General features: G+C 36.2%; 1 protein-coding gene across 1 annotated transcript in view; it reads left to right on the top strand.

Moving 5' to 3' along the window:
• IFT80 (intraflagellar transport 80) overlaps nucleotides 1-26,942 on the top strand; it is a 117,140-nt gene that overhangs the window by 14,065 nt on the left and 76,133 nt on the right. The window contains exons 5-7 of the mRNA XM_047100413.1: nucleotides 10,802-10,911; nucleotides 14,264-14,353; nucleotides 15,097-15,234. Of these exons, the coding sequence (XP_046956369.1) occupies nucleotides 10,802-10,911; nucleotides 14,264-14,353; nucleotides 15,097-15,234 (338 nt within the window). The remainder of the gene's footprint in view (nucleotides 1-10,801; nucleotides 10,912-14,263; nucleotides 14,354-15,096; nucleotides 15,235-26,942) is intronic.

The following is a 26,942-nucleotide window of genomic DNA, read 5'->3' as shown; positions in this document are numbered from 1 at the left end:
ATATTCAGAGTTCCCAAATTTGCAATGGCAATTTGGAAGCATAATATGTTTATAAATTAAGGGCGTTTTATAAATCTGAGGTCACAAACAGGTGGTCTATGGGCTGAATCTGGCACACTAGAATGGTACAGGATCGATATTAAAATCAGGACATTTCACATACAAATTTGGTCTTCTGTCTTGAATTCATGAAGATTTACATCTATATTTTCTTCTAAGAGTTTTATAGTTTTTGTGTTTACATTTAGGTCTATGATCCATTTTGAGTTAGTTTTTGTGTATGATATTTATTTTAGAGAGGGATGGGTAGTACTCCTTTTTTTTTCTTCCTCCAAATAGATGGGTAAATACATTCTCTTAAAAGCTAAATTACTGCTTAGGTCATATAATATAGTATTTATTATATATTCATATAAATAGTGTATAGTATAGTATTTATTATATAGTCATCATATCATGTAATATATTTTCCATTGACATTCCAAATAGCTATAATTTTCTTTCTTTCTTTCTTTCTTTCTTTCTTTCTTTCTTTCTTTCAATATTTTCATTTATTTTTGAGACAGAGAGAGACAGAGCATGAGCAGGGGAGGGGCAGAGAGAGACAGGAGATAAAGAATCTGAAGCAGGCTCCAGGCTATCAGCACAGAGCCCGACATGGGGCTTGAACCCACAGACTGTGAGATCATGACCTGAGCCGAAGTCGGACGCTTAACCGACTGAGCCACCCAGGTGCCCCAGCTATAATTTTCTTAACATCAAATGGCTGTGAAAGGGCTGATCATTTTTATCTTATTTGAATCTTATTTATTTTCCTCACTCAAGGTTTATATTAATTATGAGATTAATTAGCAAAAATAAATTATATAGATTTTCTTATTTTGGTTAACTTATTGGTATTTCAACTGAATAATCATCTTTTTTTTAGATTAAGAATTACAGATTTACTGTAGAACTATGCATCTAATTTTTGAGTTTTTGATCATTGGTGCCACCCACACTTTCCTAATAAGGCATAGACTTTTCCCATTTTATCTCTGGGAAAAATCATTGGAAAAATTAAGTTATAACAACATTGAAGGAAAAATATCAGGTTACTTATAAGGTATATTTGATTTATTAGAGATTACAAGTTTTGAGGGTGATTATAAACCTGAATATGAACTACTGAGAGCTGGATGCTGAAGGCACGAGTAAGGAGGCCAAAGTAGGTGGGGTCAGGGACTCCAGCCTCCTTTTAGGATAAAAATTGGAAATTTTGGTACGAAAATGAAATAACACAAACCTGAATTATCATAAAACTTGGAATTCAGCAAACAATGTTGAAAGCATCTTTGTGATTTTTACTACATGTTTATGTTAATTGTATTTATTTTTGATGAATAGAAAAAATTCTGAATTCATTTCTTAATGACTGGAGCCAGATGTACCCATAGAAAAAGTCGTAGTCATCACCTTTTTCTCTAATACAGAAAAAGCATTAATTCTAAAGGTTTTTTTTTTTTTTTTGAAAAATTTGACTTAGTTTAGAAACAATTCTTACTGGTACGTATAAGGAGTCATTTTTCCTTATTAAAGAAAGATAATGTATGGGCCAATGATAATTATAATTAAACCATATCTTGTGTTACATTGTACATTTTAATTATAGGCTAAAATTGGAATAGAGTAATACTGCACACCTTTGAGGACATTCCTCCTATATTATATTCAAATGGAAGAATGGAATGGCAAAAATGGAATCTATCGACAATGAATTTAGTACAGGAGGTAAACTGGAAATATAAATAACTGTTACACAATGCAGGATGCTGTGAGAGGACAGGAAGACAGAGATGAATGCTTTGGGGAGGAAAGAAAGTATCAGAAAGGCTTCCTGGAAAATATTTCTGGAATATCTTAAAAAACATTTTTTTTCCAATGTTTAGTTTTTTTTATTTTGAGAGAGAGAGAGAGAGAGAGAGAGAGAGTGAGCAAGCAGGGGAGGGGCAGACAGAGAGGGAGGGAGAGAATCCCAAGCAGGCTCCACGCTGTCAGTGTGGAGCCCAACATGGGGCTCAAACTCACAAACTGTGAGATCATGACCTGAGCAGAAACCAAGTGTGGGACGCTTAACCAACTGAGCCACCCAGGTGCCCCTCTGCTTTTTTTAAAGTAGGCTTCACGTTAAGTGTGGAACCCAATGCAGAGCTTGAACTCACAACCCTGAGATCAAGACCTGAGCTATCAAGAGTTGGACACTTAACTGACTGAGTCACACAGGCACCTCTAGAATATATTTTGATTGGGCTTTGAAGGATGAATAAATTAGGGAAGTAAATGGGCTTGTTGGCAATGGAGTGGGGCTGATTTGCCCTAGTGGCCCTCAGAGATGCTCAATTTCTTGTCTGGATTCCATCTGGAAGCCCCAGAATCCCCTCCTCAAGTTTTCTTGGGAGTCTAAGGCAGGTGGATCTCTAAGTCATGGCCAAGTAGTTGGAGCCATAAGACTGGTCTGGCTGATCACGGTCTCAGCTGGTCAGGGCTCCAACCCATCATGCCCACATACCACCTGCCACTGCAGGGGCTTCCTTCGGGTCTGTCTCTGAGCTGCCCCCACCCTTCTGGAGGCTTCCTAGAGCCTCTGCTGGCTGCAGACGTGGGGCACTTGCTGTCTAGAGGAGGAGTGTCTGTGATGGGTCCCCAAATCCATGTTCTGTGTTACCACCATGTTCCGATAAAGCTATCGAAACAGAAAAAAAAAATGGCAATGGAGTGGGGCTGTGGAGGAAGTTAGATGATCAAAGGTATAGAGGCAGAATAGCATAAAGCATGGAAGTCAGGTGAATGTGAACAGACCCCTTGGGCCAGGGGTAGGCTGTATGAGGGATAGTGTTGCTAGAGGGACCAAGACACTGATGGTCTTGGATGCTAAATGAAGCAGTTTTGATCTTATTCTATCAGAATACAAAACCTTAAAAAAATAAGCAAAAGAATAAGAGATAAAGACTATCTGTTAGGAACATAACCTTAGCAGTAATATGTAGGATAAATGAGAGGAAATAGAGATTAAATGGGGTGGCCAGCAAGAGACACATGAAAAGATGCTTCCCATCACTGTCCATTAGGGAAATGCAATTCAAAGCCACAATGGGATATCACCTTACATCTGTCAGAATGGCTAAAATAAAAAAGAAAAGAAACAACAGTGTTGGTGAGGATGTAAGGAACAAGAAATCCTCATGCACTATTGGTGGGAATGTAAGTTAGTATAGCCACTGTGGGAAGCAGTATGGAGGTTCCTCTTAAAAATAGAAATAGGGACACCTGGCTGGCTCCGTCGGTTGAGCATCTGACTGTTGATTTTTGTTCAGGTCATGATCCCAGGGTCGTGGGTTTGAGCCCTGCATCAGGCTCTGTGCTGAGCATGGAGTCTGCTTGAGATTCTCTCTCTCTCTCTCTCTCTCTCTCTCTCTCTCTCTCTCTCCCCCCCACCCCACCCCAACTCCTTGCTCTGTCACTCTCCTCCATTCTTGCTCTCTCTCTCTCGAATAAAAAATAATAATAAGGGCACCTGGGTGGCTCAGTTGCTTGGGTGTTCAACTTCAGCTGAGGTCATGATCTTGCCGTTCGTGGGTTCGAGCCCCGCATCAGGCTCTGTGCTGACAGCTCGGAGCCTGGAGCCTGCTTTGGATTCTGTGTCTCCCTCTCTATCTCTGCCCCTCCCCCACTCAAACACACACACACACACACACACACACACACACACACACACACTCTCTCTCTCTCTCTCTCTCTCAAAAATAAATAAAACATTAAAAAAATTAAAAATAATTAAAAAATAGAAATACCATGTGATGCAGTAGTTCAACTACTGGGTATTTACCCAAGGAAAACAAAAACACTAATTCAGAAAGATATATGCTCCCCTGTGCAGCATCATTTACAATAGCCAAGATACAGAAGCAACCTAAGCGTCCATTGATAGATGAATGGATAAGGAAAATGTGGTATATATGTACAATGGAATATTACACAGCCATAAAAAAGGTGAAGTCTTGTCATTTGAGACAACATGGGTGGACCTAAAGGGTATTATGCTAAGTTGGTTGCTAGAGGGAAGGGGGTGAGGGGATGGGAAAAATGGGGGGAGGGGAGTGGGAGATAATAGGCTTCCCGTTATGGAGTGAATAAGTCACAGGAATAAAAGGCACAATATAGGGAATATAGTCAACGATATTGTAATAGCGTTGTTTGATGACAAATGGCAGCTATGCTTGTGGTGAACATAGCATAACATATAGAGAAATTGAATCACTGTGTTGTACACCTGAAACTAATGTAACACTGTGTCAACTACATTCAGAAAAATTAAAAATAATAATAACCAAAAAATAAAATAAATTGGGGTGACCAGTACGGAGGTTATTGGGATGTTCTGTGCTAGTGTGCAATAAGGCTTGAACAGAGGCAGCGATGATAGTAGTTGAAAAAAGTGAATAGTTCTTAGTGGCTGAGAGGAATGGATATCTTGTTAAAGGGAAAAAATTCAGACAGAAGAATAAATGAGGGGTTAGTGTGGAAGTATGATAGTTTTGAATATGTAGAGTTTGAAGTCTTCAGGGCAAGTGGAAATATTGTGTTAGAGCTCAGAGGTAAAGGCTGAAATATTAAAGTGAGAGTCAGTTACGGAAAGGTGAAAGATGAAGCTATAGGGGAAGTTGCAATCCCCAAGGGAGAGGTGGGTGAGGCTAGAAACTAAAGATGCAAATGCATTCACTTAAACTTTTTCTCTGTACCGACCCAGTGACATATATAACCCAAAAGTTGCTATTGTGTGGAATAAATCCCACTTGATTTATTGTTAGTATATGTCCCTATAAGTAGAATGAAAGAAGAATAATTCTTGGTGTTCTAATTCTTAATGATTTGGCAACCCCAAAACATTGAGTTCTTACTATCATGAACAACACAATAAACAGCTGGTTGTTTATTGTGTTACAAAGTAATTTCTAGTAGTAGTAGCTAACAGATAGTGCTTATATAGTATCAGACTCTGCTCCGAGTACTTTACTTATACCCAATGTAGACCTATATTACATTGAAGGCAAAGATAGCTAATTCTTCAGTGTAGTAGTGAAGAGTTTTTTTCAAAGCATTCTTAAAAACATACAAAAACAACATTTTAGGGGCTACTTTTTAGTATGAGTGTGAAAAACATGGTATATTTGACCATGCACTTCCTTAAAACAATCGAAATACATTTTTGTCTCCTCTTCTGTGGTTTAAAATGCCTTCAACAGGTTGAAAGAATTTAGATAATTTGTTTTACAGAGAGATAAGGGTCTGACATTTAACACAACCCCAGGTGCATGTGGTTTCTTAAAAAATGTCAAAAGGGTCATGTGATCTTAGTGTACAAAGTCAGAAAAACAAGATCTTTTTGAGTGTCTTAACTGAAATGGAGCATAAATGAAAATTCCCAATATAAAAAGCAAGACATTATTTAATTCTTCTGAAACTACTTTTGTTTTTTTGTCCATTTTTTCTGTTAATGTTTGAATTAATAACATCTTATTACATATTTTGCTAAACTTTTTATAGTAAACTTATTCAACCTGAAGGCTATATTTGTTATTTTCATACTGACTTTGCGAAGTGAAGTGTGGCTCTGGGAGTAAGTCAATGCTTTAATAAGGATATTTTTTAAAAAACATTTTAAATATTACAGATTTGTTTGAAGTGCAAGTGGGATAGATTTCATCATAATAGAAACCATAATTTTCTTTATGAAGCTAATTTATCTACTTTCAGTAATAATCTTTATCCGAACTACCCAAATTGGAAATTGTATTGTATGTCTCCTTTCGGGAAAGAAAACTTTCATGAATATACTAGTTTTACACTTAACATTTTATTATAAATATAAGAGCTGAATAAAATGAAGACTTTTCTTAGTTCTTGATGTTATACCCATTTTGAATATTGGTGGTTAAGAAGATTTAACTAATGAGACTTGGCTATTAATCTTACCTATCATAACCCTATATTTGTTTTCTGATTGAACAAATGTGATTAAAAGCCTCATGTATTACAAAGGAATTGCTTAACTTTTCCTCTATAAGCTTATTTTGTTTTATACAATACGTTATTATATCTGTTTTTTAAACAGTATTATTGTTTAAAAAATATTTTTTAAACAGGAAGTGAATAATCACTAAGTTCCAACAGGGAAGATAAGAATTCTGAAGATTTGTAAGATTTATAAGCAAGGAAATGGTGACACAGCTTACTTAATGAGGCCACAGATTCAGTGTTAAAGAGGACAAAAATGTCCATAGCTCCTCATCCTATACCCCAACTTTGCCTTTTACCACAACTAAAGGGCTAGAGTCACATCCTGTATAACTCACTGGGAGTTGTATTTACTGAATTATTTCCTTGAGGATAGATGTTTGTCATAGTTTAGTAAACACCCCAGGAAAGTGTAATTTTACTGAATATATTCATGATGATCTTTAATTAAAACATATTAAGTTACTTTTTTTGAACAATAATTACAACTATAATACTGGGAATAAAGAAGGTACCTATATTTCTCATTGTATCAAATAATCTTTCCGCCCCTATTCCCTTCCAGTAATCATCAAGAACCACATTTGAAATATCTCAAATTTTGATTTACATTTTCTGAGAAATTTATTAGAGAGGAATTCTGTTCATTTGGAGATTTACTTGTGAAGCCCAGCCAGGTCAGCTCCTGGCTACTTCCAGAGAATATTACAAGAGAACATACTTACCAAGTACTGAAGAAGTGCCTTCTGAGGTTGGCCATCTGTAGGTTCCTCTGATAGAGAACAATCCTAGATGTCATAGATTGAATAGCATATTAAGACCCAATATAAAACTCAATAAATAGAAGGCATACTTTATGGTGGTTTTTTTTTGGGGGGGGGATTAGGTCTAAACTAGATTTTCTAAATCCCTTAAACCACTGAGATTTACAGCTGAATTATATTCTGATTAGGAAGAAAATGGCATAAAGGAAGTAGGGTGCCACTTGAACACAAACATTTATCTTACTGAAATTTACTCCCTGTTAATTACTGATTACTCCCTGTTGATTAGCATCAGTTGGGTTTGCATTTAAATAAACAATTAAATCTTATTGATTGCCCATAAATCCTCAGATTCAGATTTCATTTTAGTGAAAATGTAAATTACAGAAAGATTCATTTATTCATTCACAGAAAGCCAACTGCTACAATAGTCTGACTTAGGAGTTCCAGACAATATTTTAAAAGCTTGGCTTTAGAAATATAATAGGATTAATATTTCATAGATTAATTGTATAACCTTCATTCACTTTCCTAATGGATAGGTAACTGGGTCAGAATTTTGTTTTTTATTTTTAAAATTTATATACAAATTAGCATATACTGCAACAATGATTTCAGGAGTAGATTGCTTAATGCCCCTTACCCATTTAGCCCTCCCCCCTCCCACAACCCCTCCAGCAACCCTCAGTTTGTTCTCCATATTTATGAGTCTTTTCTGCTTTGTCCCCCTCCCTGTTTTTATATTATTTTTGTTTCCCTTCCCTTATGTTCATCTCTTTTGTCTCTTAAAGTCCTCATATGAGTGAAGTCATATGATTTTTGTCTTTCTCTGACTGACTAATTTCACTTAGTATAACACTCTCCAGTTCCATCCACGTAGTTGCAAATGGCAAGATTTCATTCTTTTTGATTGCTGAGTAACACTCCATTGTGTATATATACCACATTTTCCTTATCCATTCATCCATCGATGGACATTTGGGCTCTTTCCATACTTTGGCTATTGTTGATAGTGCTGCTATAAACATGGGGGTGCATGTGTCCCTTTGAAACAGCACACCTGTATCCCGTGGATAAATGCCTAGTAGTGCAATTGCTGGGTCGTAGGGTAGGTCTATTTTCAATTTTTTGAGGAACCTCCATACTGTTTTCCAGAGTGGCTGCACCAGCTTGCATTGCTACCAACAATGCAAAAGAGATACTCTTTCTCCACATCCTTGCCAACATCTGTTGTTGCCTAAGTTGTTAATGTTAGCCGTTCTGACAGGTGTAAGGTGGTATCTCATTGTGGTTTTGATTTGTATTTCCCTGATGACAAGTGATGTTGAGCATTTTTTCATGTGTCGGTTGGAAATCTGGATGTCTTCTTTGGAGAAGTGTCTATTTATGTCTTTTGCCCATTTCTTCACTGGATTATTTGGTTTTTGGGTGTTGAGTTTGGTAAATTCTTTATAGATTTTGGATACTAACCCTTTATCTGTTATGTCATTTGCAAATATCTTCTCCCATTCTGTCAGTTGCCTTTTAGTTTTGCTGATTGTTTCCTTTGCTGTGCAGAAGCTTTTTATTTTGATGAGGTCCCAGTAGTTCATTTTTGCTTTTGTTTCTCTTCCCTCTGGAGACGTGTTGAGTAAGAAGTTGCTGCGGCCAAGATCAAAGAGGTTTTTGCCTGCTTTCTCCTCGAGGATTTTGATGGCTTCCTGCTTTACATTGAGGTCGTTCATCCATTTTGAGTTTATTTTTGTGTATGGTGTAAGAAAGTGGTCCAGGTTCATTCTTCTGCATGCCGCTGTCCAGTTTTCCCAGGACCATTTGCTGAAGAGACTGTCTTTATTCCATTGGATATTCTTTCCTGCTTTGTCAAAGATTAGTTGGCCATACGTTTGTGGGTCCATTTCTGGGTTCTCTATTCTGTTCCATTGATCTGAGTGTCTCTTCTTGTGCCAGTACCATACTGTCTTGATGATTACAGCTTGTATGCCTCCTGCTTTGGTTTTCTTTTTCAAGATTGCTTTGGCTATTGGGGGTCTTTTCTGGTTCCATACAAATTTTAGGATTATTTGTTCTAGTTCTGTGAAGAATGCTGGTGTTATTTTGATAGGGATTGCATGGAATATGTAGATTGCTTTGGGTAGTATCGACATTTTAACAGTATTTGTTCTTCCTATCCAGGAGCGTGGACTCTTTTTCTATTTTTTTTTTTTTGTGTCTTCTTCAATTTCTTCCATAAAGTTTCTATAGTTTTCAGTGTGTATTTTCACCTCTTTGGTTAGATTTATTCCTAGGTATTTTATGGTTTTTTGTGCAACTGTAAATGGTATCAATTCCTTGATTTCTCCTTCTATTGCTTCATTGTTGGTGTATAGGAATGCAACCAATTTCTGTGCATTGATTTTATATCCTGCAACTTTGCTGACTTCATGAATCAGTTCTAGCAGTGTTTTGGTGGAATCTTTTGGGTTTTCCATACAGAGTATCATGTCATCTGCGAAGAGTAAAAGTTTGACCTCCTCCTTGCCGATTTGGATGGCTTTTATTTCTTTGTGTTGTCTGATTGCAGAGGCTAAGACTTCCAATACTATGTTGAATAACAGTGGCGAGAGTGGACCTGACCTTAGGGGGAAAGCTGTCAGTTTTTCCCCATTGAGGGTGATATTAGTGTTGGGTCGTTCATTTATGGCTTTTATGATCTCAAGGTATGATCCTTCTATCCCTACTTTCTTGAGGGCTTTTTTTAAGAAAGGATGCTGTATTTTGTCAAATGCTTTCTCTGCATCTGTTGAGAGGAACATATGGTTCTTGTCCTTTCTTTTACTGATGTGATGAATCATGTTAATTGTTTTGCGGATATTGAACCAGCCCTGCATCCCAGGTATAAATCCCACTTGGTTGTGGTAAAGAATTTTTTTAATATATTGTTGGATCCAGTTGGCTAATATCTTGTTGAGGATTTTTGCATCCATATTCTTCAGGGAAATAGGTCTATAGTTCTCCTTTTTAGTGGGGTCTCTCTCTGGTTTTGGAATCAAGGTAATGCTGGCTTCATACGAAGAGTTTGGAAGTTTTCCTTCCATTTCTATTTTTTGGAACACCTTCAAGAAAGTAGGTGTTAACTGTTCCTTAAATGATAGAATTCCCCTGGAAAGCTATCTGGCCCTGGACTCTTGTTTTTTGGCAGATTTTTTATTACTAATTCGATTTCCTTACTGGTTATGGGTCTGTTCAAATTTTCTATTTCTTCCTGTTTCAGTTTTGGTAGTGTATATGTTTCTAGGAAGTTGTCCATTTCTTCCAGATTGCCCATTTTATTGGCATATAATTGGTCATAGTATTCTTTTATTATTGTTTTTATTTCTGCTGTGTTGGTTGTGATCTCTCCTCTATCATTCCTGATTTTATTTATTTGGGTCCTTTCCTTTTTCTTCTTGATCAAACTGGCTAGTGGTTTATCAATTTTGTTAATTCTTTCAAAGAACCAGCTTCTGTTTTCATTGATCTGTTCTACTGTTTTTTTGGTTTCAGTAGCATTAATTTCTGCTCTAATCTTTATTATTTCCTGTCTTCTGCTGGTTTTGGGTTTTATTTGCTGTTCTTTTTCCAGCTCCTTAAGGCGTAAGGTTAGGTTGTGTATCTGAGATCTTTCTTCCCTCTTTAGGAAGGCCTGGATTGCTATATACTTTCCTCTTATGACCGCCTTTGCTGTGTCCCAGAGGTTTTGGATTGTGGTGTTATCATTTTCATTGGCTTCCATATGCTTTTCAATTTTGTCTTTAACTTCTTGGTTAGCCCATTCATTCTTTAGTAGGATGTTCTTCAGTCTCCAAGTATTTGGTACCTTTCCAAATTTTTTCTTGTGGTTGATTTCGAGTTTCATAGCGTTGTGGTCTGAAAATATGCGCTTTTTTGATCCTCTTAACTAGCTCCTTTATTATAAGGCATAATAATGAAAATTTATCAGTTTTTTTTTCTTTTCCTTTTCACAGGAACACCAGTATATTCAGTAGTGTGGGGCCCTGATTCAGAAAAGGTTCTTTACACAGCAGGCAAGCAGCTGATCATTAAACCTCTTCAACCAAATGCTAAAGTTTTACAGGTACTTCTCAGGTATTTGCAAATTGTTATCAGGACCTGCTGGACTGCTAAATAAGAGGTCACTTTCTTAGGAGTCTCTTTCTTCTGGGTGGTCTTTTTATGTCTGACTTTTAAGTGTGTGTTTTTATTAGCCTTTATTACAGAATAGGGGATATCTGGTTATGTTTCTAACAAGGTTCACTTCCTCCTTATCCAATTTACATTATTCTAGCAAATCATAAATGTGTTTAGAGTTACTAAATTGTCTCATGATTTGGCATGCAGGCATCTTTAAATTTAGCACAATCAGCCTCACATGTATAGATTTAAGACAAAACAGGGTGAAATCATAAAACTTTAAAAGTTTAGACTGTGTTTTTTTTATCATTATAACTAGCATCCTCCTCCTCCTCTTCAACATCATCTGTTCAATACACTTAAGCTTTCTCTAAGACCCTTGCATTCTTTGGTATTTTTAGAGTGGAGAGGTCATAAATGTAATGTTTAGAACAAATTAGGTATATATAATTTTACCAGTTATATAGAAGCAAAACAATGGTGGCAGTTAAGGCAAGTCAGAGTAGGACAAATTAATGGGAAACCTTAAGCCTATATTCAGTATTTTGATGTTTGATTTCAGTGTTAAAATGCAGAATCATATTTTATTTTGATAATGACACAGTGTCGTGTTGGTAATAAAAATATAGGCTTTGGAGTTTGTCACATGGTTTTAGGATGTTCACTTATTTATCTAAATGTAACTTTAGGCAAGTTATAAAATATCTTTGATTCTCAGCTTTCTCATCTCTTAGTTGTGATGCTAATACCCACTTAGTAGGATTGTTGTGAAGATTAAATGAATTAAATTGCAAAGTGCATAGGACAGTGTATACAATAAGCATATTGAGTGCATAGAGTAAGCACTCAATATAGAGTACTCATTACTTTAGTTATTATTATGAGTTATTATGTCATCTCTACCTTTTAGTCAGCCCCCAATAAATTAGAGCCAAGGAGGTCAGAAAAAAAAGATGTAGAAATGACTGTGTCTTGAGTAAGGGATTTGGTGTTAGAGACTGACCAACCACAATGGGTATAAAAGTGCTTTAAGAAGCAGCATCAGATTTAATAGCTGAGTAGGTAATAGATTTGGGGAGTAAGGGGATAGAAATGTTATTGAGTTTCCATATTGAGTTTCTACAAATGTATTGAGTTTCTACAACTTCTATGTAGGTTATGTTATATATATTTTATAAAGTCAACATGCATTTAAATTTTTACTGCATGCAGAACACTCTGCTAAGAACTATGCGACAAACAAGAAATAGAAGATACAGGTCCTTGCTCTAAGGCAACTAAGGTAAAAAATTTGGGCAAACAGAAGAAGCTGCAAAAGAGAACTAGTTCTGCCTGCCTTTAGTCAAACTCCTTCCACACCACTCAGACTCCAAAACTCTACTTTGAAATTGTACAGTAAAACAGGCAAGATGAATCTGTAGTTTGTAGTTATGTAATTTATTGAGATACCTGTAATTAGGCTTATATAAATGAAACTCAGGAAGTTAAATTATAGTTTAGTGGTCTAGTAGAACTTATGGGCCAGCATGTAGTGGAGGGAAAGAAAAGTATCCATTGTCAAAATTCAGCTAGAGTGGAAGAAGAGTTGAAGTATAATTAGTAACTTAATGCAAATTTTCTTTTTTTTCTTTTTGGTAAACTAAAGCTGTAGCAGTTTTCCTTGGGCATAAACACATTAAAATTTGTATTGTCCACAAAAGGAACGCCTAATTAATTCTTGCTTGTAGAATACAGTTCAAAAGTAAATACCTGATTTTCCTTTAAAGCTCTAGGGACTCTTCTAGAGACCCAGAAGTTGGTTTTATAGTGAAGAGACTTTTTAAAAATTTATTCAATCAGTGAAAATGTAGTGCATACATACTATATACCAAGCACCATGCCGTGTGTGACATAATGCAAAGTGAAACAGAACAGTTCCTGCCTTCAAGGAGCTTGCTTCTGTTCAAAGGAATTTCACAGATTGTGCAATTCATGGAGATATAATTGAAAACTGTCTATGTCTTATGTATAGTATGTAAGTATATGTAATATATAAACTGATAATCCTAAATCATAGAAGAAAAGTTTAAATCCTATTTTGTTCCTAACTTTTGAATATGCAAAAATTTATTTTTACAGCTTTGAAATGAGACTCTTGAGAATCTGTGTGTGTGTGTGTGTATCTGTATATACCCATATCAGTGTCTATGTTTTGTTGTTTTTGTCCTTGTAGTTTATTTGAGGACATTGTATTAAGTTGGCAGTAAATTGTGTGAATTACTGCTTTTTAAAATATATTATCAATACATTTGTTTTTGAGAGTGCATATTTTTTATATATCTTCAGTAAACAAGCTATGAATTATTGCTTCTTCTTAGAGCTTATTTGACCCTAATTTAATTTTACTCTGTGTACATTAAGAACAATAGGTTGGGAAGGGTCAATAGAGCCTTTAACATTGGTTACTCTTTGATGTGAAGTTAATTGGCTCAGACATTAAAATGTACCTTATGGTCTTCAAGGAAAATTAATTCTTTTTAAGTTGTATTATTCTGCCTAAACATGATAAAAGATAGCTTTTTAATTATGTGTGGTAATAACTAAATGGACACATGGATTGTATTTAAGAAGCAAGAAGGCATCCATGCTTACTTTCTAGATTGCCAATTTCTGGGTGACATACACATATATATATATGTATATATGTAGGCATTCTCTTTCTCTCTCTCTCTATATATATATAATAGAATATGTAAGTATCTGTGGAAAACATCCTTTTGTTATATGGTAAATGCAGTAGCAGTTTCTTATAGAGTTCAGTGACTAGAGACATTCAGGTAAAGAGAATGAAGCTTAGGAAAATATGCAGAGGAGAATGAACAGAGTACTAAAGAAGATGATCATGTAATAAAAGTTAAAAAAAAGAAAATTAGTAAATAAGAATAAAGGCATTATCTTTGATTGGATAAACTGTATAAAAGAAAGCAAGATTTGGATTCATAACACTGTTATCACATACATGTCAAACTTGAAATAGTTCAACAGCAAGAGATTTTCCATCTGGAGTCTAGGCAACTGAAGAGATTTATAAGGATGTAAGCTATATAGTGGATGTCATAGTGCTAAGTGTTTTCATTACTTTAAATTAGAAATCAAACAAGAAAATGAGATTATACATAACAGCTATGAAAGAAAGATAGAAATCTCCAAGGACAGGATGAGAGAATCATTAGGCAAAATGTCCTTTATTTAAAAAAAAGCAAACAACTTTTCTGTGCTCTTGAAGTTATAATTAATATCTTACTTTTTTCTCATAGTGGAAAGCTCATGATGGCATTATTTTAAAAGTAGATTGGAACTCTGTCAATGATCTAATTTTATCTGCTGGTGAGGATTGTAAATATAAGGTATGTAACATTTGAATCTATCACCTGGATGAAAGAATTGAATTTAGGTGAAAAGTATTCAGCATATAAGAATATGCTTTTAGTCCTTCACTTTAGCTACATCTTGTAACTATAATAATTCAACAAATTGATATTTTATAATTTTAAGTGATATTTTAAAGTGTTGACTTTCTCATTGACCTCTCTCATTGACCCATAGAATTTGATTTAATGAGTAGCAACATAAATGCAACTTCTAGTTTTGCTGAATATTTAAATCAACTCAGTTGAAGTTTTAAAAATAATTTTTACTGGCTTATTAAACATTGTTTATTTAGCTTCAGACCAAAATCATTTATAATAAAGAATAAGATTTAATGTAACTGGAATTAGAGGAAATTTAATTGAAATAAATACTTGTAGGGAAAGTTGATAGAGCACTTACTGAGAAAAAAAATTTAAGCAAAAAAACAACATCTCAAAAATTTATTGTTAAATTTAAAAGGACTCAAGGTGTGTAGTTTATATGATTAATCAAAGATGTGGTGAAATTGGAAAATTATTATGTTATCATAAAGTATTTTTTGCGATATATAGGTTTTAAAGAATATAGCTTTTCCCCCTTGTGTGGTAGTAAAGACATTTCATTACTATTATTATAAAGTAATGATTTATGAGTCTTTAATTGATACCTTACTGTAGGACAAACTTGTCTGTAATAATGTGGTGACTGTTATAAAAGATTTTTTAATTTGCTGTTTTAGGTATGGGATAGTTATGGCCGTCCTCTGTACAATTCACATCCTCATGAGCATCCTATTACCTCAGTTGCCTGGGCTCCAGATGGAGAATTATTTGCTGTTGGATCGTTTCATACTTTACGCTTGTGTGATAAAACTGGGGTAAGTTATAATGGTGAACAATCACAGATGTGCTGTCATAAATGTGGTAATGCATAACACACCTGGTTCTCAATCTTTAAAAAATATTTGCAGTGAATGCATTTGACTGCATCTTTCTGATTTGTCTTCTGAATATACTGGTTCAGTCAATTCCAGATTTATGGGACCATACAGTTTGAAGAATGGGTATATTCTTTACTATTTTTCTTTCTGGAAATACTTTAAGCATGGTTATGAAAGATGGAGAAGTAAAGATTTCTACTCAATCAAAAGGGAGAGTTCAATTTTAAACTTTTTTTTTTAAACTGTCAATATGTTTCATATAGAAATTTTGGCATATGTTTGGTATGGAATTGATAGTAAATTTTAAAAATGATCATCTTAAAACCAGAGAAATTGGGTTTTTGTCAAGAATTCATGTTTGAATACATGGGGGACTTGTTCCTCACAAGAGAGTGCTCTTCATCCAAATTCTGTTTAGAAATTAGGCAAACAGTGAAGCTCAAGAGCATTTACCCACTGTAGTTGAATAATGAGTTATTTCATCAAAGTGTTCCAGAAGCATCCGAGTTTGGAGTAGGGTTATTCTGTACTATTCCTAAATAAGAGGAAATCACATAATTGTTCTGTGGCTTATTTTCCTTGAATGCAAAATAAGACAGTTAACTTACAATTATTAAAGCTTTATAAATGATCTATTAAGTTTTCTGGTAATTTGTCTTGTGTCACATAAAATATGAAGTCTTCTGCCTGGCTTTATAAACTGTCTGAACCCTGGTGCCATAAAATCCATTTAGTCTTTTTTCCCCACAGCTCCCTAACTTGTATCTGTGCTCGAATCAGTCTCATGAATCTCCTCTGCCCATCATTAACATCCTTACTTATCTTTCCTTTCGTGGAATGCTCTCACCTCTGTCTTATATTTACTGAATTCTACCCATTTTTTTAAAAAAATTTTTAAATGTTTATTTATTTTTAAAAATTTTTTTAACGTTTATTTATTTTTGAGACAGAGAGAGACAGAGCATGAATGGGGAGGGTCAGAGAGAGAGGGAGACACAGAATCCGAAACAGGCTCCAGGCTCTGAGCGGTCAGCACAGAGCCCGACACAGGGCTCGAACTCACGGACTGCGAGATCATGACGTGAGCTCCGACACTTAACCGACTGAGCCACCCAGGCGCCCCAAATGTTTATTTATTTTTGAGAGAGAGAGAGAGAGAGCAAGTGGGGCAGGGGCAGAGAGAGAGGGAGACATAGAATCTGAAGCAGGCTCGAGACTCTGAGCTGTCAGCACAGAGCCCAACGTGGGGCTCAAACTCACGAACCACGAGATCATGACCTGAGCTGAAGTTGGACACTTAACTGACTGAGCCACCCAGGTACCTCCTACCCATTCTTTAAGGCCCATCTCTTGTTTGACTTCCTTTCCTGATACCTTCCATAGGTATTCATTTTTCTAACTTCCTCTTACCTAAGGTCTCTTATTTTAGCTATAACATCAAGATGTTGTATCAGATAATCTCATTTTTATCTGATTTTTCAGCAATGATTCTAAGTCTATAGAATATATACTCATTTTCACAATGTATTATCTTTTTATATTTTCCATTTTAATTTTATGTATATTATTGTTGACTCCTTAGACAGTTTATAAGATCCCACAGCTCAATGGGTCTTTGTTATCTGTATAACACAGTAGATACCCCATAATTCACCAATAAGTTGATTTAAACATGATTATTTTAAATTGCTATTTTGATGAAAATATTTAAAAATTTTAAAATGTGGGTGTTGAATTGATTTGAATAATTAATGACTTAATTCATTAAATACCAAACCTATTATTAGAATATTAACTATTCTGGAAAATTAAACTTTCTAAAAGGATTTTTTTTTACCTTATTTGACTGAATAGACTGAATATATTGTAATAATATTTTAAGGATTTGAATAGCATTTTAAATATGTTCTTTTATTCAATAGATGTTACTTTTATACTGCTCATTGTATACTGCTCATTGGAGAGTATTTTAGAAACTGGGGATAGGGAGATGTAAAGATTTTCACTCAAGTTGTGACAGTTTAATAGAGAATCGGTATAAGACTCATACTACAGTGTGATAAATGCTATACAAGAGGTTTATTTTGTGCAAGCACTATGAAGGTGTGGCAGAACTTAATTTTGCCTGTGGATATTGATTGGAGAGCTGAGACTTGAAGAATTAGTAGTCCTTCAAGGAGATAAGTTGGGGGAAGAGAGTTGCAGGTAGAAAGAACCTTTCGTATATCCCAGTATGGTGCCTTTTGTGCAATGTCAATAAGATTTTGCTTGGAATAGTACCAGGAGATAAGATACTCTTGGACCCGATCTGTGTTTGCCACGTAAAAGAGTCTGGCTTTTAAAAATCAAATTATTTTCTGTGGAGCACTCTTAGGAGTTGCTGTAGGGTAGAAAAGAGGTGAGGGGGTTGAGCTCCTAGTCTTCTTCTCCAGCCAAAATCAGAAGAGCTCTACATTAATCAGTTTTACTAGTTGAACATCAAAATAAGATTTCCTTTGAACAGCTAAAACAATGAAATTGGAAAAAATGGTGTGTGTCAGTCAGTAGAGAGCCATGGCTGGTGGGTAGTAACATGATAATATTCAAATACTGGAAATATTGCTTTGGTATCAAAGGAGCAGTGGTACAGGAGAGGGAAGAGAACATGCAAAAGCAAGGAATTATAGTCTGTTAGAAAAATTAGAAGCAGTTTGCATTTTATCCTCATGCAGTACTGGGCCACTGTTTCACTTTAAGTAATGACATTATCAGATTTGGCATCTTTAGGGAAGTGTACTCTGAGGTCAGCAGGGAGGATGGATTAGAGGGACAGTAGACTGTAGGCAAGATGGTTAATTAAAGGCTTTTGCAGTAGTACAAGAAAGTGATGTTGTCCTGAATGATAGGGAATAGCAGTGGAGATGGGAAGAAGTGGACAGGTTCAGGAGATGAACTCTTCCTATAAAAAGTGGGAAGAGTCTGGAGCACCAGGGTGGCTCAGTCGGTTAAGCATCTGACTTTGGTTTAGGTCATGATCTTGTGGTTCATGAGTTCAAGCCCCACGTTGGGTTTTGTGCTGACAGCTCAGAGCCTGGAGCCTGCTTTGGATTCTGTATCTCCCTCTCTCTCTCTCTGCCCCTCCCCAGCTCGTGCTCTGTCTCTCTGTCTCTCTCTCTCAAAAATAAAGAAACATTAAAAAAAAACATTAAAGGGATAGTGGGAAGAGTCAAGAATAATTACTGGAGTTTCGATTTGAGTACCTTATTGTCTGGGTGCTGGCCTGAGGATAACACCTTCTTATGGTGTGGTATAATTTGCACTGGGTTTGTGTGACATAATTTTATTAAGATCCCTGTGCAATCATTACAATAATAAAACAAGTTACTTAGATTTTAACATTCATAAGTATCACCTGGGCATTGCTAAAATGCAGCTTCTTGGGCCCCCACTTATAATGTGATGAATCAAAATCTCAGTAGAATGGGGTCCAGGGATTTGTATTTTTAAGAAGTTCCCTGGCTACCTTTGTTAGGTGTTCCTCAGACAACACTTGAAGGAACACTTAAATAAAACATGTGAGATATTTGATTATTTCTTCTGAGTTCTAAAAGTGGTAAAGCTTGCTCCAGTATACAAAAAATGCTTTAGAGATGAAATAGTAAATGGTAATGAAGGTGATACCAAAAAGAGTAGTCTAATTAAAAAGATAAAAAATCTCATGCAGTTTATCCTTCTGATTCTTCCTTAGCATGTGTCTCACTTAAAATTATTTTGAGGATAGGGGTACGTGGGTGACTCAGTCGATTAAGCCTCCAACTCTTGATTTTGGCTTAGGTCATGATCTCACAGTTCGGGAGTTTGAGCCCCACATCAGGCTCCATGCTGTCATGGGTTCTCTTTCTCCCTTTCTCTGCCCCTCCCCTGCTCATGCTCGCGCGCTCTCTCTCTCTCTCTCTCTCTCTCTCTCAAAATAAATAAATAAAACTTAAAAAAAAGGAAAATTATTTTGGGGCTATAATAATTTTGTTTTTCTCATAATTCGTAACTTAAAGTTGTGTAATTAATAGTAGTAATCATTCACCCAGGGGCATATTCTGTGGCCAATGTCTGTCTCTCTCTCAAAATAAACACACTTTTGAAAAAAAAAGAAAAAGAAATAACTACAGGGGCACCTGGGTGGCTCAGCGGGTTAAGCACCTCGCTTTTGATTTTGGCTCGGGTCATGACCTCACAACTGGTGGGTTTGAACCCCGCATTGGCTCCACACTGACAGTGTGCAGCCTGCTTGGGATTCTCTCTCTCCTCTGTCTCTTCCCCTCGCCTGCTTGTGCCTGCACTCTCCCTGTCTCTCAAAATAAATAAATAAACATAAAAAAAAGAAGTACGTGTTCTCTTCAACCTGGAAATGTCACTCTTACCTCCTTATTTCTTTTTTGTTTCTCTCATAATCTGCAACTTAAAGTTTAAATAGTAGTAATCATTTATCCAGAGCCTGGCTTTGTGGAAGAATTTCAATATTAGATATAAGAATCTGGTCCTCAGGAAAGATCTGTACCCTCACATTTGCTACAAATTTATCAGATTTCTATTTTGAGAGCTCTTCACAAATTTTTAGTTGAATGCAGTGTTTCCTAACATTTTATTAAAAATTCTTACCTAGGATTCCTTAACAAAAATTAGTAATTTTACAAAATAAACTTTAAAGAGGGATACCTGGGTGGCTCAGTCAGGTAAGCATCTGACTCTTGATTTTGGCTCAGGGCATGATCTCAGGTTCATGGGATCGATCACCCTGTCATGCTTGTCAGGCTCCATGCTGAGCATGGACCCTGCTTGGGATTCTCTCTCTCCCTCTCTCCCTGCCCCTCTGTCACTTGCTCTCTCTCTCTCTCTCTCTCTCAAAATAAATAAACAAACAAACATTAAAAAAAAAAGCTTCAGGTGTGCCTAGGTGGCTTAGTCATTTCAGCATCTGATTTTGGCTTTAGGCCATGAGCTCACAGTTTGTGGGCATGAGCCCCGCATCAGGCTCTCTGCTGTCAGCACAGAGCCCACTTCAGATCCTGTATCCCCTCTCTCTCTGCCCCTCCCTCGCTTCCATGCTTTCTCTCAAAAATAAATAAAAACATTAAAAAAAAAAGCTTCAAAGAATAAAGGTGATATTAACTTTCAGGTTATCTGTGAAATATTAGGTCTAGAGAAAATGTGGTTTTTGTAAACATTGTCTTTTAATGTTTTTCAAGAAATATTTCTAGTGGAGAGGAAAAAGCTCAACTGCTTGGAGACTGTTAATGACAGATTAGATTTTGGTTTGAATATATTTCTTGCAATACAAGTATGTAACCAGATTGATGACAGGAATATTTGAAAAAGCAGATATTTTAAATTGAAGTATAGTTGACACACGTTACATTAGTTTCAAGCATACAACATAGTGCTTTGGCCACTCTTTGTGTATATACTGTTGTGCTTACTACAAGTGTAGCTACTGTCCCCGTACAATGCTATTACAGTACCATTGACTATATTCCCTACGCTGAAAAAGCAGAAGTTGTTCTATTTTTGTGAATAGGTATACTGCTCTAACTCAGTTGTTATACAATAAATTTAATATTCCCATTAAATTTCACCATAAAATTAGAATTTTTATTTTTAAAAGACACTGACTAAGCTGATATGAAACTCTGGTTTCTATTTACATCTTCTATTTAATCAGGCAGTTACCTATATCGATTCAGAATTCATGTCCTGGCTCACTTTTGTGGACTGTGGTTCAAATATCAGTTTCATTTTTAAAGCCATTGTAGTGCTATTCTGGTCTGCCCTGTTTTTAACCCAGAGGCAAATTTGAAACCTAAGTGGTATTTGCTTCCGCACTGCAGTACAGTTGTCGTAGTGTTACTGTGTTGATTCTAGTGGGTTGCATGTATGGATGGGCTGCTTGATGATGTTGCAAAGCCTTCAGACACAGACTTAATACCTTTCTCTTGCTCCCTCCTCTCCATAATCCTACCCTAACTTGTTGAGAGGAGCTGCCTCTTCGCTATCATTAGTACAAACTGGGGATAGGAGACAGGACCCTACTTGTCAGTCTTCACAGTGCTCATTGGGGAGGGCTGCTGCTTCAGTATTGCAGGGCTGGAATGGTCTAACCAAGATCCACCTCATAGCCTTGGCAGCACCATGTGGGGAGGAGGAGGGATGTCACCTCTGTTCTTTGTGTGCAGAGTGGGAATGTTCCATAGGGTTCCATCCCAATGTCTCTTATGCACACACTGTAGGAGAGTGCCATGGCCTCTTTCATGGTGTGTGCCCAAGTAGGGTAGTTATGTCAAAAGGATTCCATTCTGCAACGCCTCCTTCTGCCTGGTCCCTTACCTAGAGAGAATGGGCATTTCTTGGTGCTTATTTTGCCTCATACACTACTTGGAGTTGATATTATACCATTTTGTGTAAAATATAAGAATCTTGTATCCATATGGCTCCATTTAGCTACTTCTTTATGCTATAGTTGTCATAAGTATCACATTACACAGCATGTTACAATTTTCGCTTTAAAAGTCATAGTCATTTTAAAGAAATTAAGAGAATAAAGATAGTCTTATATTCACCTACATGTTCAACATTTCTGTTTTTTTCACATGTAAGTCATAGTTTCACTTATTTATTTTTAAATTTAATTTATTTATTTTTAGTTTACATTCAAGTTAGTTAGCATATAGTGCAACAATGATTTTAAGAGTAGATTCCTTAATGCCCCTTACCCATTTAGCCAATCCCCCATCCCACAATCCCTCCAGCAACCCTCTGTTCTCCATGTTTAAGAGTCTCTAATGTTTTGTCTCCCTCCCTGTTTTTATATTATTTTTGCTTCCCTTCTCTTATGTTCATCTGTTTTGTATCTTAAAGTCCTCATATGAGTGAAGTCATATGATTTTTGTCTTTCTCTGACTAATTTCACTTAGCATAATACCCTCTAGTTCCATCCACATAGTTGCAAATGGCAAGATTTTTCTTTTTGATTGCCGAATAATACTCCATTATGTGTGTGTGAGTGTGTGTGTGTGTGTGTATACATATATATATATATATACCATATCTTCTTTATTCATTGATCCGTCATTGGACATTTGGGCTCTTTCCACACTTTGGCTATTGTTGATAGTGCTGCTATAAGCATTGGGGTGCATGTGCCCCTTCGAAACAGCACACCTGTATCCCTTGGATAAATACCTAGTAGTGCAATTGCTGGGTCTTAGGGTAGTTCTATTTTTAATTTTTTGAGGAACCTCCATACTGTTTTCCAGAGTGGCTGCACCAGTTTGCATTCCCACCAGCAGTGCAAAAGGGTTCCTCTTTCTCTGCATCCTTACCGACATCTGTCATTACCTGAGTTGTAAATTTTAGCCATTCTGACATGTGTGGGATGGTAGCTCATTGTGGTTTTGATTGTATTTCCCTGATGATGAGTGATATTAAGCATTTTTTCATGTGTCTGTTAGCCATCTGGATATCTTCTTTGGAAAAGTGTCTATTCATGTCTTTTGCCCATTTCTTCACTGGATTATTTGTCTTTTGGGTATTGAGTTTGATAAGTTCTTTATAGATTTTGGATACTAACCCTTTCTGTCATTTGCAAATATCTTCTCGCATTCCATCTGTTGCCTTTTAGTTTTGCTAATTGTTTCCTTTGCTGTGCAGAAGCTTTTTATCTTGATGAGGTCCCAATAGTTTGTTTTTGCTTTTGTTTCCCTTGCTTCCAGAAACATGTCAAGTAAGTGGTGGTGGCTGAGATCAAAGAGACGGTTGCCTGTTTTCTCCTATAGACTTTGATGGCTTCCTGTCTTACCTTTAGGTCTTTCATCCATTTTGAGTTTATTTTTGTGAATGGTGTAAGAAAGTGGTCCAGGTTCATTCTTCTGCATGTCGCTGTCCAGTTTTCCCAGCACCATTTGCTGAAGAGACTGTCTTTTTTCCATTGGATATTATTTCCTGCTTAGTCAAAGATTAGCTGGCCATGCATTTGTGGGTCCATTTCTGGGTTCTCAATTCTGTTGCATTGATCTGAGTGTCTGTTTTTGTGCCAGTACCAAACTGTCTTGATGATTACAGCTTTGTAATGCAACTTAAACTCTGGAATTGTAATGCCTCCTGCTTTGATTTTCTTTTTCAAGATTGCTTTGGCTATTCAGGGTCTTTTCTGGTTCCCTACAAATTTTAGGATTATTTGTTCTAGCTCTGTGAAGAATGCTCGTGTTTCTTTGATAGGGATTGCTTTGAATATGTAGATTGCTTTGGGTAGTATTGACATTTTAACAATATTTGTTCTTCCAATCCTTGAGCATGGAATCTGTTTCCATTTCTTTGTGTCTTCTTCAATTTCTTTCATAAGCTTTCTATAGTTTTTAGTGTATAGATTTTTCACCTCTTTGGTTAGGTTTATTCCTAGGTATGGGGTTTTGGTGCAATTGTAAATGGGATTGATTCCTTGATATCTCTTTCTGCTGCTTCATTATTGGTGTATAGATATGCAACCAATTTCTGTACATTCATTTTATATCCTGCAACTTTGCTGAATTCATGTATCAGTTCTAGCAGCTTTTTGGTAGAGTCTTTGGGTTTTCCACATAGAGTATCATGTCATTTGCAAAGAGTGAAAGTTTGACTTCCTCCTTGTTGATTTGGATGCCTCTCATTTCTTTGTGTTGTCTCATTGTTGAGGCTAGGACTTCCAACACTATGTTGAATAACAATGGTGAGAGTGGACATCTTTGTCATGTTCCTGACCTTAGGGGGAAAGCTCTCAGTTTTTTCCCATTGAGGATGATATTAGCAATGCATCTTTAGTATATGGCCTTTATGATCTTGAGGTATGCTCCTTCTATCCCTACTTTCTTGAGGGTTTTTATCAAGAAAGGATGCTGTGTTTTGTCAAATGCTTTCTCTGCGTCTATTGAGAGGATCATGTGGTTCTTATACTTTGTTTGATGAATGTAATGTGTCACATTGTTTGTTTGGCAGATATTGAACCAGCCCTGCATTCCAAGAATAAATCCTACTTGATTGTGGTGAATAATTATTTTAATGTATTGTTTGATCCAGTTGGCTAGTATCTTGTTCAGAATTTTTTGCATCCATGTTCATCAGGGTAATTGGTCTGTAGTTCTGTTTTGTGGGGTCTTTGTATGGTTTTGTGGGGTCTTTGAACAAGGTAATGCTGCCCTTATAGAATGAGTTTGGAAGTTTTCCTTCCATTTCTATTTTTTGGAACAACTTCAAAAGAATAGGTGTTAACTCTTCTTTAAATGTTTGGTAGAAGTCCTCTGGAAAGCCATCCAGCCCTGGACTCTTGTTTTTTGGGAGATTTTTGATTACTGATTCAATTTCTTTACTGGTTATGGTTCTGTTCAAATTTTCTATTTCTTCCTGTTTCAGTTTTGGTAGTTTCTGTGTTTCTAAGAATTTGTCCATTTCTTCCAGATTGCCCAATTTGTTGGCATATAAATGCCTAAAATATTCTCTTATTATTGTTTTTATTTCTGCAGTGTTGGTTGTGATCTCTCCTCTTTCATTCTAGATTTTATTAATTTGGGTCCTTTCCTTTTTCTTTTTGATCAAACTGGCTAGGGGTTTATCAATTTTGTTAATTCTTTCAAAGAATCAGCTCCTGCTTTCATTGATCAGTTCTACTTTTTTATTATTATTATTTCAATATCATTGATTTCTGCTCTGAACTTTATTATTTCCCTTCTTTTGCTGGTTTTGGGCTCTACTGATCTTTTTCTAGCTCTTTTAGGTGTAAAATTAGGTTGTGTACTTAAGACCTTTCTTCCTTCTTTAGGAAGGCCTGGATTGCTCTTATGGCCACCTTTGCTGCATCCCAGAGGTTTTGGGCTGTTGTGTTTTCATTTTCATTGCCTTCCATGTACGTTTTAATTTCCTCTTTAACTTCTTGGTTAACACAGTCATTCTTTAGTAGAATGTTCTTTAATCTTCAAGTATTTGTTACCTTTCCAAATTTTTTCTTGTGGCTGATTTCGAGTTTCATAGCATTGTGGTCTGAAAATATGCAAGGTGTGATCTTGATCTTTTTGTACTTGTTCAGAGCTGCTTTTCGACCCAGTATGTGATCTTTTCTGGAGAATGTTCCACGTGCTTTCAAGAAGAATGTGTATTCTGCTTTAGGATGAAATGTTCTGAATAAATCTGTTAAGTCCATTTGGTCTAATATGTCATTCAGAGCCATTGTTTCCTTGTTGATTTTCTGCTTACATGATCTGTCCATTGCTGTAAGTGGGGTGTTGAAGTCCCCTACTATTATCAATGAGTTTCTTTATGTTTGTGATTAATTGATTTATATATTTGGGTGCTTTCACGTTGGTGACATAAATATTTACAATTGTTAGATTGTGGTGGATAGACCCCTTAATTATGATATAATGTTCTTCTTCGTCTATTGTTACAGTCTTTATTTTAAAATCTAGTTTGTCTGGGGGCACCTGTGTGGCTTGGTAGGTTAAGAGTCCTACTTCAGCTCAGGTCATATTCTTGCAGGTTTACAAGTTCAAACCCCGTGTTGGGCTCTGTGCTGACAGCTCAGAGCCTGGAGCCTGCTTCAGATTCTGTGTCTCCCTCTCTCTCTGACCCTCCCCTGCTTGTGCTCTGTCTCTCAAAAATAAGTAAACATTAAAAAAAATTTTTTTTAATCTAGTTTTTCTGATATAAGTATGGCTACTCCAGCTTTCATTTGATGACCATTAGCATGGTAGATGGTTTCCTATCCCCTAATTTTGAATCTGTAGGTGTCTTTAGGTCTCAAACGAGTCTCTTGTAAACAGCATATGGATGGGTCTTGTTTTCTTATCCATTCTGATTACCCTGTTCCTTTTGATTGGAGCATTTAGTCCATTGACATTTAGAGTAAGTACTGAAAGATATGAATTTAGTGCCATTGTATTGCCTGTAGAGTTGCTATTTCTGGTGACATTCTCTGGTCCTTTCTAGTCTTTGTTGCTTTAGTCTTTTTTGTTTTGTTTTCTCTTTTCTCTACTCAGAGTCCCCCTTAAAATATCTTGTAGGGCTGGCTTAGTGGTCACGAACTCCTTTAGCTTTTGTTTGTCTGGGAAACTTTTAATCTCTCTTTCCATTTTGAATGACAGCCTTGCTGGATAAAGAATTTTTTTTTAATTTATTTTTTAAAAATGTTTATTTATTTTTGAGACAGAGAGAGACAGAGCATGAATGGGGTTGGGTCAGAGAGAGAGGGAGACACAGAATCCAAAGCAGGCTCCAGGCTCTGAGCTGTCAGCACAGAACCCGACACAGGACTTGAACTCATGAACTGTGAGATCATGACCTGAGCCGAAGCTGGACGTTTAACCAACTGAGCCACCCAGGAACCCCAAGTGTGAACCTTTCTTAATGACAATATATCAATTGTACAGATGCAGTACAGGCCTTTAAAAAGTTCTTCAATAAAAATTAGCAAAGGAGGAGCGATGTTGCAGAAATGGTGGACTAAGGAACTCCAAGAATTGTTCCCTCCACTCAAACAACAATTAACTGGCAAAAATGTCAGAATCAACTTTTTCAGAGCTCTGGAATCTAATTCAAAACTTCCCACAACTAAGGGGAATGTTTAATGAAGGAAGAGGCTGCTAAATTTG

Source organism: Lynx rufus, unplaced genomic scaffold (genome assembly GCF_022079265.1).
Source record: "Lynx rufus isolate CCGP_SWC_20201006 ecotype Redwood Valley unplaced genomic scaffold, mLynRuf1.p SCAF_5, whole genome shotgun sequence".
NCBI classification, from domain to species: Eukaryota; Metazoa; Chordata; class Mammalia; order Carnivora; family Felidae; genus Lynx; species Lynx rufus.
Note: the sequence above shows the minus strand (reverse complement) of the source record. Positions and strands in the feature narration are given on the sequence as shown.